At 45.4% G+C, this 18,015-nt stretch overlaps 3 protein-coding genes across 3 annotated transcripts; 2 read left to right on the plus strand and 1 right to left on the minus strand.

The window, feature by feature from the left end:
- Positions 1 to 3,376: 3,376 nt before the first annotated feature.
- jmjd7 (jumonji domain containing 7) lies at positions 3,377 to 6,316 on the minus strand. The gene is made up of 8 exons (XM_080549665.1): positions 6,163 to 6,316; positions 5,910 to 6,063; positions 5,331 to 5,587; positions 5,057 to 5,113; positions 4,852 to 4,947; positions 4,645 to 4,721; positions 4,304 to 4,463; positions 3,377 to 3,733 (listed from the first exon to the last, which is right to left on the minus strand). Exons 1-8 carry the CDS (start codon positions 6,224 to 6,226, stop codon positions 3,645 to 3,647), a joined length of 954 nt encoding a protein of 317 aa, XP_080405791.1. The 5' UTR covers positions 6,227 to 6,316; the 3' UTR covers positions 3,377 to 3,644.
- A 446-nt stretch (positions 6,317 to 6,762) lies between these two features.
- On the plus strand, positions 6,763 to 10,123 carry tbpl2 (TATA box binding protein like 2; the record flags this gene model as incomplete). Its single annotated transcript, XM_080523545.1, has 7 exons — positions 6,763 to 6,822; positions 7,268 to 7,611; positions 8,195 to 8,282; positions 8,411 to 8,502; positions 8,910 to 9,077; positions 9,810 to 9,904; positions 10,050 to 10,123. 7 exons carry the CDS (start codon positions 6,763 to 6,765, stop codon positions 10,121 to 10,123), a joined length of 921 nt encoding a protein of 306 aa, XP_080379671.1.
- Positions 10,124 to 10,662: 539 nt separating this feature from the next.
- On the plus strand, positions 10,663 to 16,608 carry atg14 (autophagy related 14; the record flags this gene model as incomplete). Its single annotated transcript, XM_080532223.1, has 10 exons — positions 10,663 to 11,096; positions 11,890 to 11,952; positions 12,410 to 12,452; positions 12,722 to 12,803; positions 12,934 to 13,171; positions 14,625 to 14,854; positions 15,378 to 15,495; positions 15,757 to 15,847; positions 15,995 to 16,080; positions 16,305 to 16,608. The coding sequence occupies exons 1-10, from the start codon at positions 10,822 to 10,824 to the stop codon at positions 16,606 to 16,608; spliced, it is 1,530 nt and encodes a 509-aa protein (XP_080388349.1). The 5' UTR covers positions 10,663 to 10,821.
- Between the last annotated feature and the right edge of the window lie 1,407 nt (positions 16,609 to 18,015).

An 18,015-nucleotide genomic window follows, 5' to 3' on the forward strand; every position in this document is an offset into this window, starting at 1 on the left:
CTGTCTGTGTGTCCGTGTCCCAACCAGGGCTGTACCCACACAGGCATGAAACAGACCACACTTAGTGGTCAGCTCACAGACTTTGAATACACATTACACAAGGGATTGTAGACCCTATCAAGTCTTAAAAGCCAGATTATCAGATTCAGACGTATCTCGTATCACTGGGTGATTTTCTACATTGTGTGTTTGAGTGGTCCTAAAGGTGTACATAGGAAGTGTGTGTGTGTATTTATTGTGTTGTGAGAGGTCCATGTTACAGAGTGTTGACCCCTCAGGTGAACTGTACAATTTGTTTTGATACTACTGTCGGTGTCAGTATGGCTGGTGCCAGAGCAAGGGTTAGTGTCAAGAGGGTTAGTGTCAAGACTTGAAAATACTTCAAAATGAGTCTCCATGGTCGTCTCAGCCCCAACTCTGCAGGATGATTTTATATGAAACCTATATATTGTGTTCCCAGGACATTTTTGTACTCCCAATTGATACCCAAGGTGTGCGAAATGATATACACATGTCTCAAGGACACTGGTGCCTTAATTCAAAACCAGCTTTTCATTTCAAAATCCACTCCTGACACTCCTGATCTATACATGGTATACCTAACATCTATACATGGTAAATTCATGGTTCTAGATTTGAAATGTAATCGACCACAACAGGATGTTTAACGTGATGCATTGCATCCTGGCAAAAGGTGACTACTGAAATTGAGCGACTGCTGTAAGAATCACATGATATTAATGATGAGAAGCTTGTTCTGATGACACTAGTGGAGAGGTGACACCCCATCTGGCACAAGATGATGATTAGGAGTTATCACAAACTTCCCACTGGAAGAACTATAGAGGATATAAGTATGGCATGACAGTGATAGTCATATGAGTTGGCTAAAGCACATACAGATAGGCAAATGTTGTCACCCTTCCCCAATGCTCTACTTCGGATAATGAAAACCAAATGCCTGCCATATTTAGAAAAGCGTTGCATTCTCTTAGCTGTTGCATCAGATGCAAACCTGGCAGAAGGAGTCATGATTTCTGCTACTGCTTCAGATTTCCTCTGCTTTGATTGGCTGTGTTGTTCCTACCCTGGTCTCTGGCACTATCTCCTTGGTTCCCCAATGATGATGTCAAGCACTTTCATTCTAACTGTACTAGGTCAAAATGATATCTTTGTAATAGCTTAGCTTTAGGATACTGTACCTTCAGGGTCTCTGCTGTTACCGGTTCTTGTTTCTAATTCAAAGGTTCACAGACTAAGGCCTTGTCCAGAAACCATCCCTAGGCCATCTCCACCCCATCCAGGGGAGTCTGGTGGATGGGCTCATTGTAATGCATGGAACAGAATGAGGAATTGAAGACGTTTGATACCACTCCTCATTCTGTTCCATGAATTAGAATGAGCCCGTTCTTCGATGTCTACCTCCACCAGCCTCCCCCCAACATGGGGCTAGGGCTACTGTACTTATAATCCTTATCCTATTGTCTCAGATCAGATCTACTAGGAGGACTAGGGGTTATTTCTGGACGGTACCTAACCATATTCTGCTGCTATAGCTATGGTGGCAAGAACATTAGCGCAAAACTGCCCTCTCCTGGTGTATCTGCATAACTGCCCACATTCCCACCTCTCTCTTCTGCAGACATGATAACATGCTGTTTTTCAATGCTAATCGTCATGACCCCGATGCTCTCAATCAATCATAATGTTTTGTCAGTGTTGGTCCCACCATCATACAGTAATAGTGTTAAAGAGACACCTTCTGGTTTTTAATCACCTGGCTATAGTTCATTGTCTTTGGATATTCTGGGCATTAGGGATTTTAACAATAATACTTGGGAATCCGAGACCATGAATACAAATGTTTTCTTGTTTTTTTAGAATGCTTCATGCTGCTTTATTTAATACAACTTGGGTAGAGAGGGTGGGGGGATAAAGGGAAAGGGTGGTGGGAAGGTTGGAGAAGGAGTTACTCTTCCTGCTCTAATGATCTGTTTGGATTTGCGGAGGATTCTCATCAGATTCCTAGACATGTAATAAGGCTTCTGGGGAGTCCCGTCATACCTCTCTAGTCCTCCAGGAAGCAGAGGAAGTGGATGTCCCATCATACCTCTCTAGTCCTCCAGGAAGCAGAGGAAGTGGATGTCCCGTCATACCTCTCGAGTCCTCCAGGAAGCAGAGGAAGTGGATGTCCCATCATACCTCTAGTCCTCCAGGAAGCAGATGTCCCGTCATACCTCTCTAGGTCCTCCAGGAAGCAGAGGAAGTGGGTGTCACACATGCTGTACACACTTGAAGAAGCCCTGAGCGACGAGGTCAGATCCCACCCCCACCGTAAGGATGGGCACCTGGGCACACAGTAGTAGTTCAGCATCTCTGCCTGGACGGTGTCCCTGGGCAGGCCAATATTCCCAGAGAAGAAGAAGAAGAAAGCCAGCACCCCAACTGCTCCGACCACTAGAAGTTTGCCAAAGGATAACAGCACATCTGTCACATTGTCCAGTACCGCCACATGTTCCTCATCAACAGCATGTACGCATTTCTGTCTGACACAGAAAAGCTTTCTCCATAGATTGCAATCATGATGTAAGCGTTTCTGTTGAGGATCTTCATGAAGGTTTCCAGACACCAGAAGCAACACCTGAGGCAGTTCATCAGAAAGTGTAATTAAAGAAAGTGTAAAGAAATTGGTGGAGAATGGTTCTGATAAAGTGTTGTTTCATGAGTAGATGAAGGTGCATGGACGGCAGAAAGTCTACAAAGCATGACAGAAGACTGACATGGAATGAATGCTGTTACATACAAAGTCATTACATTTTCTGCTTCATTCAATATAATTACTCCCTGTCCTGATCGAGCAGCGATTTTTAACACAGGACCTAGCAGACTGAAGACCCTATAAAGACAAAAGGATTGTATTTCATAGGACAGTAGGACAGGTAACCACTACCGTTCTACTGCTAGCATGAGTATATATGCATGAGGGATGCTACGGTATTACTGGCTTGTTTCACAGTAGGATTGCATGGTTGTATGGTACCCTAGGCTTATTCACTGTAGGAATTCATTCAGCTCGCTGACTGAGTGGTTGGTTCCCCCAGTTCACGCTATAGTAGTTATAGTCTCACCTTTTATATGATAATTATGTCTTAATTACAGATGGACCAGGAGTTTCTTTTTGCTTTTATAGGAAAATCACCTTTTCTGAAATGAGGTGACCCGTTTTTTCTGTTTTGCACCAGCCTTAGTTCAGTGTTTTTACCTTTAGTGTTTTTACTGTATGTCTTCAAATTCTCTGGCAGAGACTCAATAAACATATTTATTACACACAGCTTGGGTTTCAGGTCACTTTAATTACAGACATGTTCTGGGTAGACAAGATGAGTTTCAAGACCATAATCAGATAGGGTTAGATAAATCTGCAAGAGAGAGAATTTTGTAGAACTGCTGTAATTGATGTATTGCTTAAATAATATCACTATCTGCAGTATTCTGCGTAAGAAAGCATATGACTTCAAGATCACAGGCATGACAGCTGTGAGGAACTTGTAAGGATTTTGTACGAGTAATGAGATGGTATTCAGCTTGTTGCCTGGCGAGGAAGAGCCAATGACTGTCCTCAGATCTGCCTGACCTCTGACCTGTCATAATGGCCCCACAGCTCCACAGAGGGACTCCACCAGCTGGAAGTAGTTGTACTTGACGTCATACTCCATATCGTACCAGAAGTTCACTGAGGAGACAAAAACACATCTCGATGAATATATTAATCAGGGGAGGCTGGTGGAGGCCAACATCTGAGGACCGGCTCATTGATGCAATAAGGAATTTAATAGTTTAAATCAGTGGTTCTCAAACCTCTCCTCTGGGACCCCCAGCCGCTCCACATATTTGATCTGTTCCACCACCAGCACACCTGATTCAACTAATCAAGCACCAAGCAATTGTGAGTTATGCTTGATTGAATCAGGTGGTGGTGGAACAGATCAAATATGTGGAGCGGCTGGGGGTCCCAGAGGAGAGGTTTGAGGACCACTGGTTTAAATCCATTCCCTATTCCATTCCATATATTACAATGAGCCCATCCTCCAATTTCTACCTCCACCAGCCTCCCCTGTGATTCCCTCTAAGGACTGCCCCAGCAGACTTGGGTCGGAATAGCGTTTGTTTTGTGTACTTTATTTGGTTTGCCTGGCAAGAGAACACACAATGGTGCAATCTATGCCAACCTAACAAGCCGGGAAAGCGAAATCAAGTGCACCTTTCTCCGCATTTCTGGTAGTTACAGTCGCACACACAGTACCTGCGATGCATCCGTGAGACTGGCGGACGTGGTGGAACCAGAGAGAGGGTAGGTAGAGCATCTCTCCAGCCTTCACAGTGAGGTGGAGAGGCCGTGCTAGTCTGTAGGCTGGGTAGCGCTCCAGGTCTGGGTTTAACGGGTCCAACGGGATCCACGGTACCTGGGGGGAGGAGAGGGAGAGTATAAGAAGGGAAGACCATGAGAACATGACACAACTGACAATATTATGTGTTATATAGGTTCATGCTTAGGCTTAATCGTTTTGAATAAGAGGAGAACTTGTGCGAGAGATGTGCCTTATTGCATGCATTTTGGTTTGCTTTCTGAATCCATCAGCCCACCTTCTCTGATTCTGTCTCATCGATCACTTCGAAGTCACCGTCCTCTTTCTGTCTGTAGGTTGCAGGCTGGTAGAGCTCTTGGAAGAGAGACGACAGAGCCACACAGGGATCACAATCAGCACCAGTTTTTTATTTTTTATTTTTAACATCAGTATTCCCATATTGGCATCAGTTTCATATAAGGTTTAAGTAGGGATTCATCCATACCATAGGGTATAAAGGGTCGGTCGGACGGAGGGAGGAGGAGGAAGTGTTTCTCTCCAGAGATCACACAGTACAGGTTCTCATAGTGGTCCTTGTGCACTGGGGAAAAAAAACATTGAGGTTGGTTCAGAGGTAGGTTCTTTTATAGCGGGTGGAATCACAACAAGACAAGTCCCAGACCTTCCTATAGGACTAGAAAACGACTTACTTGATGTGACTGCACTGGATTCTCCCAACCAGAAATTCACTGCATCAGGTAACTTCCCTGGAAAGACAAGTAAAGTAAAGAAAAGAAAAGGAAAGGAACAGTTGAAACCTATTATGAGTTGTATTCATTTAGTCTAGTCTTTCAGAGAGGATGAATGAAGAACAGTGTCATGTTCATCCAATTATGTCCCAAAAAATAATAATAAGAAAAAATAAATAAGTATGACTTCTTTCTCCGTTCTGAGGCTGTAGATGCTTTAAGAAGTGGTACCCACCGAGGGCTTCACTCATCCAGGGTACGTGAGCCTCCACATCCCCTGTCAGCTCTGGAAGCTCCTCCGTCAGGTTGGAGCACTGCTTCTGTACGTAGAACACCCCTCCTCTGCTCTCCTCCTTCCCCTCCACGACGTCCAGCAGAGAGGAGAACGTCATCTGGCGCTCCTCTGGCATGACGAAGCGGTCACCGCACACAGCGTCAGCATAGCCATTAGGAGTCACGGCAACGCTGATGACCTTTGAACCCACTGCCTCCCTGTGGAGAAAAAAAAAGACATGGGGGAAAATAAAGGACAGACATTGTGATGAAGAGAGGACCAAACAGGAGAAATATATATATATGCCTACAACTGTAGGCTGAACACACATTTATAACAGTCTGTCAATCCACTTGAGGTGTGCAGCATGGGAGGCGGGAGTAGTAGGTAGAAATCGGAGGACGGGCTCATTGTAATGCATGGCATGGAGCCCGTCCTCCTAGTTTCTACCTCCACGTATGTGCAGCTAGGTGGCTGCCACACTGTACCTGAGATATGATACCTCCACGTATGTGCAGGTAGGTGCCTGCCACACTGTACCTGAGATAGGAGGGATTCCACTTGGACAATGCTGGCCAATGATTGAATGCATTCTTGATGATGCAGGGTTTGTTCGGACCGATCCATTCACGGTAGAACTCCAGAGGGGATGGAGGCTGCTCCAGGCACGGCACCTCTTCATTGAGATAAAGCTCTAACATAGATTGAACATGACACAGGTCGTTTACAGTGATTTGACTAAGTTAAGACCAGTGAGAAAGTCAGTTCGTATGATATGAAAGATATAACTTACCACGTGCCTCCCGAGGAAACTTCTTTAAACACGTTTTCACTAAATGATCTAGATTCTCTGCCATTACATGTTACGTTAAGTAAAGTGATCATAGTTTGGGATAACCCAAACAATAATTCAGTAGACTATAATAACTACACTTTACTTTTAAGAATCGCCAGGAGTTCAATATAATAATAATACTTAAATATCTGTCTATGAAATGTCATAACAGTAAACACGTTCTCCTCCTTATTGTTGACCTCCTTCTGCGCGTGCGTCAACTCCTTCTGCTTCTGCATAAACGACGATGGCCAATATTGATGCAGGAAGACGTCTCCCTCTTCTGGCCGGAGTCTTATTGAATGTACTTTTTTTAATTGGACCAAGACTATAATTTTAATAAACAAGGTATATGCATTGATTTGCAATACCTGCGATTATGCATTGTCTCGTTATATCAACTGTTTTTCGCACCTACAGTTCAGTTCTGTTCACTGGAAGTCTGAAGTTCCCTCCCGTAGGACAGTCACACCTGTTCTCAATTGAGCTTGTTCCTCCTCTCAATAAAGGACGCCGTCAAGGTCCCGCCGTTCCGGCTCTATTTCTGCTTTGTCAGCCATGGATGATGAGGCTACATTGGAGAGTTATTTTGATGAGTCCATGAGTCCAGTTCCAAATGTAAGTGCATACAGTCAGTGGTACAGTCCTATCCCTGATTGGCAGGACATGGGGGATTCGATTATGAATGTGGTTCTGATATCAGTTGATTGATTCATGAGGCCAACAAATGAACCTTATGGACTGCAATATCTATAACTATTGTGTTGACCTACATTGTACTGTACAACTGGTAATGTTGCCCATTGTTGACATTTGCTTTGCTAGTATAGACAAACTATGAATGATGTACACGTTTCCGATTTCATCATCTTCATGTCACTGGAGGCTGGTGGAGGTAAACATCGGAGGATGGGCTCTTTGTAATGCATGGAATGAGGAGTCGTATCAAACACACATGCTTGATACCATTCCTAATTCCGTTCCATGCATTACAATGAGCTTGTCCTCCGATATCAGCCTCCAATGCTTCATGTGTTTTTCTCGTTCCTGATGTGGTCTCCAGGATGCTCCTGACTACTTGTTTGAGGCGGTTGACCTGGGCTTGAAGGGTCCTCAGCTTCAGGACCCCTCCTTCCTCTCCTCTGCCCTGAATGAACAGAACAAAGACGATGACCTGGACCTCAGCTTCCTGCCTGATGAACTCGCCACTCAGGAGGAGTCCAGTGAGAACACCCCTGCTAATGTCACACAGGATAGTGGTGTCTTCCAGGACTACAGGCCTGAGGAGTCTGCAGCAGAGGGGGACCCTACCAATCCCATGCCGGGGGCCTCTCCCTTCTGTCCCATGACCCCTATGACCCCAATGACGCCGGTGGCCGAGAGTTCCGGAATTATCCCTATGTTACAGTGGGTGATGTGACGTCACTATTACTAGGGCCAGGAGTTTTTTCTGAACATGTGACCTGACCCAAGAATTGAAGAACATTGGGTTAGTTGTATAAGCTATAACTAGGGTCCAGAGATGTTTGGCCCTTGTAACTAGCTTGGCTAGCATCTTAGTTTCAAGATTATTGTTGCGTCACATTACACAAGTGTAAGAGAGTAAAAGGCTTCGGTTCCTGACATAAAACAATAGGTAATAGGCATAATTCAGATCAAAGATAATAAAAAAGTGACAATAGTACAGGACATAAGTGACAAATAAGATTATTTACAATTAGCAGTATATTTCAATTTGTAGACAATAAGGCACTAGGCATAATTCAATAAAAAGTGTCAATAGTGCAGGACATAAGTCGTGACGTTAGAATTATAAGGTTCTATCTCCATCTTTGGTCAAAATGTGTAAAAACTTTGACGCTCAATATCTCTGAACTACCCGAAACGGAGATAGAACCTTATAATTCTAAGCTCACGAAGTGAAAATCATCTTATACTTGGTTAACACTTCTCAGTGCGTGAGTGTGAGTCCCTGCTTGTTTATGTGCAGGAATATTGTATCAACAGTGAACCTGGCCTGTCCTCTGGACCTCAAGTACATCGCCCTCCATGCCAGGAATGCTGAATACAACCCCAAGGTATATCAACCTATCAAATGACCAACACCATATGGATGAATAATTGTAGTCTATCATCATCACACTTTCATAAGCCGTTGTCAGGCCTTCATGGAGAGCATTGTACTCTTTACACTCATGTTCGTCAGCGTTTCGCTGCGGTCATCATGAGGATCCGGGATCCCAGGACCACAGCACTCATCTTCAGCTCTGGGAAGATGGTGTGTACGGGAGCCAAGAGGTGAGGACACCTAGATGAGATGATGTGCTTGATGTCACACTGCCCACTCAAGGCATTAGGTCTTTTAGATTTCTACCTCCACCAGCCCTCCCCTGGCCCACTCATAGCTCTCCTCCCTGCAATCACTTTGAGTACACCTGTCATTCCACAAGCCACTCTCTATTTTCACTGTGTGTCTTGGCTTTAAGTTTTATCAACAGTTATAGTTGTACTTTTGACCAACTTCACTCAGGGTGGATGAGATGATGCCTGATCCAGGCACTGGAAAATATCACTCTGCCATTGCTCAGAGCCACCTCTTCATCTAGGCAGAGTTCCTGACCTAGCCTTTCAACAAGTGAAAGTTGGTATTATATCTTTATGAACTCTTATACTTTGATGAAGTTCACTTTGTCTGGTCCAAACAGTGAGGACCAGTCTCGCCTGGCTGCCAGGAAGTACGCCCGGGTGGTGCAGAAGCTGGGCTTCCCGGCCAAGTTCCTCGACTTCAAGATCCAGAACATGGTGGGCAGCTGTGACGTCTGCTTCCCAATCCGCCTGGAGGGCCTGGTGCTCACTCACCAACAGTTCAGCAGGTTGGTCTCACACACACACACACACACACACACACACACACACACACACACACACACACACACACAGGTCTGGTGCTCACTCACCAACAGTTCAGCAGGTTGGTCACACACACACACACACACACACACACACACACACACAGGTCTGGTGCTCACTCACCAACAGTTCAGCAGGTTGGTCACACACACACACCCCCACACACACAGGCTTGGTGCTCACTCACCAACAGTTCAGTAGGGTGGTCACACAGGTGCGCACGCACACACACAAACACACACACAGACCTGGAGGGTATTCCATCAATGTTGCTAAAGGAAAATCCAGGCTTATTCTGACAAGTGACGTTGATGGAATACCCCCTAGTGCTCACTCACAGTGTGTTCAGCAAGTACGTTTGCCTTAAAGTCAACTCCTTTTTCAAGTGCCTTGTGAGATTTATCAAAAAATGTGGGCTTGTTTTGATAAATCTCACGAGACTTAAATAAGCCTGAACTTTGATGGAATACCCCCCTGATCCAGTCGACATTGGATAGAGTTTCCCAAGCCTGAACCAATTTGATTACATCCAAAAGCAATTGGATCATCACCCCTTTTGTGAGGAACAGACTTTCCTTTTCATTGTTTGGCTGCATCAGTGTATTCAAAGTGCATTTCCACTGAATAATGAAATGAAATACCAATATTCTCTGTTCTGCTGTATCTAACCTGTGCCGTAATCTTTGGCCTTCTAGTTATGAGCCGGAGCTATTTCCTGGTCTGATCTACCGCATGGTGAAACCACGAATCGTGTTACTGATTTTTGTGTCTGGGAAGGTAGTTCTTACAGGTGTGTTTGGGCCTAACTGGGTGGTTGAAATATCCAGATATATCTACCTACTCTGTTCTTTTACATTTAGGATCTGTCCCATGATATTTTTTGATTGACATGTTCCCCTTGCATTTCTTTACATTGACTTGAGTGTGTATTTCAGGGGCTAAGGAACGTGGTGAAATCTACGAGGCCTTTGAGAACATTTACCCAATTCTGAAAGGATTCAGGAAGTAATGAAGAGATGTATTGATGTTGCTGATGAGAACATTGAATGCACTTCAATCTTAATTTGTACAAATGCAAGTAATATATTATATGTATGTTTTATTGTTTAATTTTGAGTGTTATACTAAAAGTTGTGGATGGTGCTGTGGCTATGTACTCATGATTTTGTAATATACCCTTATTAATTCCACATAATGTTTTGTGTCGGTCGAAGAATAATAAACATTCACAAAAAGGTAATCAACTTAAAGTTTTCATTGTATATTTGGATGTGACGTAACAGTACTTTATTTTGACAGTCCACGTGATCACAGTACATAAACAAACCCTGTCACGTGATATACATGGTGCGTTCGTAAATACGCTCTGGAAATTTGATCAGCACTCATGGAATGCCTCTTGTCCAATCAAAATTACGTGGTCCTTTATGACGTAGAACCCAGTGTGCGCTCCGGCGCTCTCAGAGCGAATTTACGAACGCACCCGAAATCAAAAGCAGACGGACGCAATCTCCCGCAACACAGTCAGTTAGCAGCTAGCTAGCAGTACATTAGTTGTGCTGTTATTTTCTAAATATCGAAATATGAGGACAGTTATACGGTAATCATTTCCATAACATTGTTATGAAGAAATGAAAACCGTTAGTCCGCGTTCTACTACTAACAGGGAATCGTTGGGCTAGCTAGCGAGTGAGCCTGGCCAGCTCCATGGCATCATGCTCAGCGGGAGGAGAGGTCCTGACTCTGGGGGCTCCGCCCGGGGCCCGGCCGCCGCTCCGCTCCCACCACCTCCATCCAGCCACAGCAGCAGCTATAGGCTCCCCCGGGGGGGCGATGGTGGAGTCGGTGGACGACGCGGAGGGTCTGTACGTGGCCGTGGAGAGATGCCCCCTCTGCAACACGGCCAGGCGGCGGCTGACCTGCGCCCGCTGCATCCAGGCGGGGGACTTCGTGTTCTTCGACACCGGGAGGAATCCCGAGCGGTGCGTGTTTACATCCCGATAAGTAGACTGGACGGTTCTACAAATTTAAAAAAGTGCTTTGCCTTTGGTGATCAGATAGGATTACTGTTTATCAGTTAATGTTGCATGTATCAATAGCCAGATATGCTAATATCATATGTTACCTGGCTAAGTTGCTTGCTAGCTGCATTGTTTACATCGAGGGTGCGTTGGTAAATTCGCTCTGGAAATTCGATCAGCACTCATGGAATGCCTCTCGTCCAATCAAATTACTCGGTCGCTCTATGACGTTGAATCCAGTGTGCGCTCCGGCGCTCTCAGAGAAAATGTACGAACGCAGCCCAAGTCCTGTCAAGAGGAAAGACGCTAGCTGGCTACCTGGGCTTAGCCTCGGAGGGGCTCGCTAGCTTGTTTACATGTAGGGTACTATTCCTGACCTAGTTTCCTATTAACACTTTGTTGCCAATGTTTTCAGCCAAGCCATTTGAGCACCAAGTTAACAATAACACGAGCAAACTATCTCACTGCCTAAGTTCCTTTCTTATATAGCTGGTGGTTTTAACCGTTTCTTTCTTCTAAAAACTGAAAGTACTGTGTCATGGCATGTGGTAACCACATGTGTCTGAACCACAGGCCTGCTGTCAAGTGTTCATGTACATGCCACTACTTTCACTCACTACCTTTCTATGACTGGACTATAAGTCAGTGTACTAAACCACATTTATTGCATCGGTTGTTTTAATCAAATGACACGTTTGATGAAATGTAACTGTGTGAAATGTAGTATTTGTAATGGTAATGTATTTTTTTCCAGATACATTGAGAAATTGGAAAGACTTAAAAAGTTGAAGGAGGAGAAAGAACTTCTTCAACAGAGGTATGCTTAATGTTCATTTACTACATCATGTTGTGTTCATTGAAAAACCCAAACACTGTAGAGGATGGAAGTGGTTTCCACAAATCTTTGCAACTGTCTTATTTCAAGTCTCTCTGATCTGTCATCATATTGATATTACACGAGGGGTTTTTGGAACCCAAATTGACATCAATCATTTCCTGTCACCCCCAACAACTTGATTGTGGGGTATGCCAAACTTGCCAAGTGTATTCTTCACCTAAAATATGCTCTAATTAGTTGGATTTGAACCTTAAACCCTGCGATATTGGCTACAGGTGCAATACAAAGACATTGTTTGTCTTCATACAAAATACTAATGTCTTATTTATGAAATCATAGAGGTTGGTTTGATTTCCTCAGAGGACCCCAATTTGAAATCAGGGGACCCCATGTTAGTTTGGTACCTGCTGTATTACACCATTCTTTCTTCTCCCAGTGTTATCAACGCCATGGATAGGAAGATCCAAGCAGATCAGCTGGTGAGTACCAATAATGAGACATCGGTGGAGACAGGAAATCGGAGGACGGACTCATTGTAACACGTGTTTGATACCATTCCTCATTACTCTCCATGCATTATAATGAGCCTGTCTTCTGATTTCTACCTCGACTGTGAAGCACTCACAGACTTGATGAACCCACAAAAAGAGAGAGAGAGAGAGAGCATAATTTCCTTTATTTATGATATTCACAGCCTAGAGATTAGACCTCGCCTGTTTTTACTCATGTTGTGTTTTGTTTCCTTCAGAAATGGAAGATCATGTCATGCAAGATGAAGATAGAGCAGCTGAAGGAGGCCATCTGCTACGGGAACGAGGAGGTGAAGAGTGGTGAGTGAGACGTACTCACACTGAATTACCTACTGAATTAATTCTGTTTTTCATCCTCTACATTTATTGTGTTATATGCGTTTAGTTAGCCTACATGATTTCCAGACTCATTCAACCCCCCCCCCCCCAGGTAAGGACCTACTGCTGCGCTCTCAGGAGGAGAGCCAGAGGCTGCAGCGCCGAGCCAGCCGTCACCAGGAGAAGAGGGACAAGATCGACCGCCACAACCGGCGTCTGGGGGAGCTGCTGGAGAAGAGGGCCAAGGAGCTGCAGGGCCGCCTGGAACTCCTGGCAGAGGTCCGCCGCGGACACATCCTGGAGCTCACCACTCACATCCTCCCCACACAGGAGGAGAAGCTGGGCAGCAGGTCAGTCAGTATGGCTATAACACACACACACAAACACACACACAAACACACACACAAACACACACACACACCAGGGTTTCCGTTAACCGGTAATTCCCGGACTTTGTCCGGTAAAAGTTGTGGAAGTCCGACAAATTGAAAACTCGTCGGACAAAATGTCCGGTGAAAATAATTCCCTCTAAGCACAATTTGAATACAATTCGCTAAAGTTCACATTTTGTATTCAAATTGGCTTTGGGCCACCATTCTCAGCTGAGCACCAAACACACACACAGAACACTGCCCGAGAGAGAAGGACCCGCCCCCTCCAGCCAGCCTATAGGCTAACCAAAGGGGGCGGGTCCTTCTCTCTCGGGCAGTGCCGCGCGTGCACGAGTGTGTGTGTGTCCGGTGCCCAGCTGAAAATGGTGGCCCGAAGCGGAAAGCCTTAACTTTATCGCACAATAACAAGGATAACAAACGAAACGGAAAACATTTACACTAAGATGGAGACAAACTTCAGCGATATGATCTAACAGCCGGTCTTCAGGACGACATACAGACCCGTATGAGCTTACAGGGCTATCCCCTAAGTATGATTTGACAGGCAGCTAAACGAAATGCCTTCCCAACCAGCGAGACCTGGGGGGTGTTCCATCAACGTCGCCAAAGGAAAACCTAGGCCTACTTCGCCAAGTCCCGCGAGACTCTTAAAAAGATCCAGGCATATCTTGATAGATCTCGCGAGACTTGTCAAAACAAGCCCAGACTTTCCTCCAGCGACGTCGATGGAACACCCCCCTGGTTATAGAAATGACGTTGTTTTATTGATTAAAAAAAAAAAAGGGTAAAACTGGAAAGAGAAAATAGAAAACTCACATTAATCCCAAACAATTTAACAAACTTCAGTTAACGTAATGTGGAGTCCGTTCATTGATCGATGCTGTCTGTTCAGTTCCCAGTGAGGCGCCCGTTCAGCGCTGGATTTGACGCATGGCATAGCGCGCATGCGTCAAATCATGTTATATTATTATATATTATATAGCTCGCATCTAATCGTATCGGATGAGAAATAGACATTAAATGGCATATATAGGCCGCTACACAACAGTAATCACCGCGACAAACAGCTATATTAGATTTGGAGAAAAAAAATATGATTTTGAATTTTTTTTTTTTATTATATTTTAATATGATGACCGGAATATATCACGTTTGTCCGGTAAATCGAATTCTTCCCGGACACGATGTCCGACGGCAAATTTTTCTAACGGGAACCCTGACACACACACACACACACACACACACACAGAGGAGAAACTGGGCAGCAGATCAGCTTTGCCATGCCCCACACACAGACACACACACGTGCCTGTTTTGTGCCAGTGCTACTGTTTGAGCAGTAACGTTCACGCATCATTGCATATAGAATGCACGTTCACGTGTCTCTTGTGCCCCTGCGCCTGTTCCTCAGAGACCCTGCGGACGTTGTGTCGGAGTCTGACCAGGCCCTGACCTCCAGTACCGTGTGTGAGCTGGCAGAGGCCCGGCGGACCACCTACCTGTCTGGCCGCTGGATCTGGGACGACCAGAACGGAGAGACCAGCATCAGCATCACCGGACCCTGCGTCACTCTGCCCAGCAACGGAGACTGCTCTGCCTACTACACCTGGGTGGAGGAGAAGAGCCCCAACCAGGGCCCAGGTACAGCTGCCTGTCAACCGGCAGGGTTCTCCCCCAAGAATGGAGCTAGAACTATTCGGCGCTACTATGTAAACATTACAAGGCCTATTAAACTATATATTTAGTCATGATAGAGTAACTGTCTTTGATCGACCAATGACATTGTTGTTAAAAACTAAAGCGGTATGATGTTCCTCAGTGAATTCAGAGCTCTGTAGTTTTTGGTGCATTTTGACATGAATAAAAGCAAGTCCGTTTTTTGATAATGCAATCCAGCGCCACTGTTCAAAACATCCTGGGGAGAACTCTGATTAATATCACTTTGATTTATCCAGGTTAGTCTCACTGAGGCAATTCAGATGATGAAGAGAAACCTGGTGCAGTGTCTAATTGTCTTTTGTACAAAACGGAATGTGAACGAATTATCTTTATATAAATAGAAAATGACCAACCAAGCCAAATCCGTATTCCCTCTAGTCCTCTATGGCCTCACACTGCGGGGTACTTAGTCTTACAGTGTTTCCTCTGCCTTGTGTTGTTCCAGAGCTCGACCACATCAACCCAGCCCACACCATCAGTGCTGCCCTCTGCTACGCCACCCAGCTTGTCAACATCCTGTCTCACATCATGGATGTCAACCTGCCTAAGAAACTGTGCAACAGGTACACAACCTGTCATTAGTGTTTTCTTTAGCCCCAGTGTGTACTTTACTGTACACTCCTCCCCTGTTCTGGCTAGGGTTTTTGGCTCGACTCAGTTTCCGATTGCAAGTCGGTCTGTGCAATTATACCTCCTACTTTGCTTTTGTCCTCTCTAGAAGGAAAGGCCAATTCTACCCCCATTCTTTTTATATAAAAGCCATAATTGTAACATCATTCCCCCCCCCCCCCCCCCCCCCCCCCATGTTGTGGCTCCTCCCACAGTGAGTTCTGTGGAGACAACCTGAGTCGCTACAGGTTCACCAGGGCTCTCACCAAGCTCAACACCAACATCCTGCATCTCTGCTTCTCCCAGGTAGTGAGGACAGCTCACCTCGCTTTTTTCACAGTATGAGAGCACAGCTGAAAATACCATTTGAGAGAGAGAGAGAAAGACAATTTAATCTCTGTGTTGAAAAGCCCATATCTCTAACCAGTGCGTGTTGTTGTTGTTGTTGTTCAGCATGTTGACAGTGAGCAGCTGCATCCCCACCACACCCTGAGGAACATCATGTTTCTGGTCTCCCCTGACAACAAGAACCTTGGCAGGTAAGAAAGACATTTTGATACTTTTGATATGGTTGATTTAGTCTGGTTCTCTTGGCTGCAATAAATATGTGCACCGTAAAGGGTGGGCGGGTATCCTAGGACTGACGTGGGAGAATCTTAAATGCCTTTGTGATCATTTTAAGCCACTCGTTCCCTGTCATCAGAGAGCCGTGATGGCACCAGCCTGTGTGTGTGACGTTTGTCCCTCTTCTCTCCCCGTCCAGGACCGGTCCATTTGAGGTGACGGCAGACCTGGAGGACAGCATGGAGTTTGTGGAGCCGGAGGCGGCCGGCGGTGACGAGGCGAAGAGCGGTGATGAGGCGGTGACTGACGAGGAGACGGACCTGGGGACGGACTGGGAGACGGTTCCCAGCCCGCGCTTCTGTGACATGCCCTCCCAGCCCATGGACCTGTCCCAGAGCACGGCCATGCAGGTGTCCCAGCCCGTGGGCAACGCTGGGGGCATGATCTCCTCCGCCGCCGCCTCTGTCACGTCCTGGTTCAGGGCCTACACCGGCCAGCGCTGAGGCCGGTCTGGTTGGAGGTAACTGACTGACTGACTGAGGGAGGGTGGGGGGGACCACACTAGCCAGGTCGGAGGGAGGGAGGGAGGGAGGGGGTCTGGATTAGTTGAGATGGTTGAGATGCGGGAGCCAAACAGCCGGACAGACCTGGCTGGAGCTTTGCAACCCAGAACTACATTAAACAGACGATTTACAAGACCCTTCTTCTTTGTACTGTCGTCAACCCTGTCTGCTCGCTCCACCCTTGGGTCTGCACACCGAGGACGGGATGTTTGCTTTACTTGATTGCATGACGGAATCCCTGACTGACTGTAGACGGAAGGGGAACGTCTGTGTCATCCTCTAAACTAGGAGAGAGTTGTCATTGGAACTAGCAGAGATGAACATGGTTATACTGTAGAGAACAGTGAAGGCTGGTGGAGGTAGAAATCAGAGGACCGGCTCATTACAGATGTGATCCTAATTCCATTCCATGCATTACAAGGAGCCTGTCCTCCTCCTGGGGATAGTGTGTGTGTGTGTGATTGGAGAGACTATGGACCTGCTGACATGTTCTGTTCTCGGGAACACCACAGTAATGCACTGGACTGGGTTTTGGGTCATAAACATAAAGGTGTGGTTTTATTCTACATGGGTTCTGCTGTTAGTCAGACTAGACCTCTGTCCACACTGTCTGTTTCAGGAGAGGCTGGTGGAGGTAGAAGTCAGAAGACATTGTAATGAATGGAATGAAGAATGGTACCAAACATGTGTTTGATCTCATTCCATTCCATGCATTACTATGGATTACCCGTCTCTCATGAAGCATTCAGACTAGAGACGGAGCTAGAGGCCAAGGGCCATTCTTAATCTGCGTTCTCTCACTACGTTATGGCACTTTGTCTCTTTTACAGTTATTATTATTAATTCATAAATTATGTTTACTTCTGTCTGTATGGAGGAAGGAAGGTACAATGCAGCCTTGTTGAAACTGTCTGCCTAAAGCAATGGTGTGTGAGTGAGTGTTGTTGTTTTTTACAGTACTGTTATATGGAAATGATAAAATACAACCTTCTATTTTCATCTAGCTAGCTACCAAATCCAGCGCCACAGCATCATATGTCATCAGTGTTTTGTTTTGTTTATTATTCATGGGTGTGGAATTTCTTAATGAGAGCAGTTTGAGTATGCAGATTAGGCATTTACACTATTGATGTCACATTAAGCAATATTTGACGTGAGACAGTGAACCTGAAACATCTGTTGAATTATGACCCGTGTAAAGACCTTTTGATTCTTCTCAGTGACATGTAAAAAGGAATAAATGCAATTTCTCTGTTGCCATAAACGACTGATTCACATGTCTTGCATGTCTAATTTTTGGTCAGTGGTTCTACAGCTGTATCTATCCTCTATCTATTCATTTCACAC

This window comes from Nansenia antarctica (genome assembly GCF_963989245.1).
Source record: "Nansenia antarctica genome assembly, chromosome: 1".
NCBI classification, from domain to species: Eukaryota; Metazoa; Chordata; class Actinopteri; order Argentiniformes; family Microstomatidae; genus Nansenia; species Nansenia antarctica.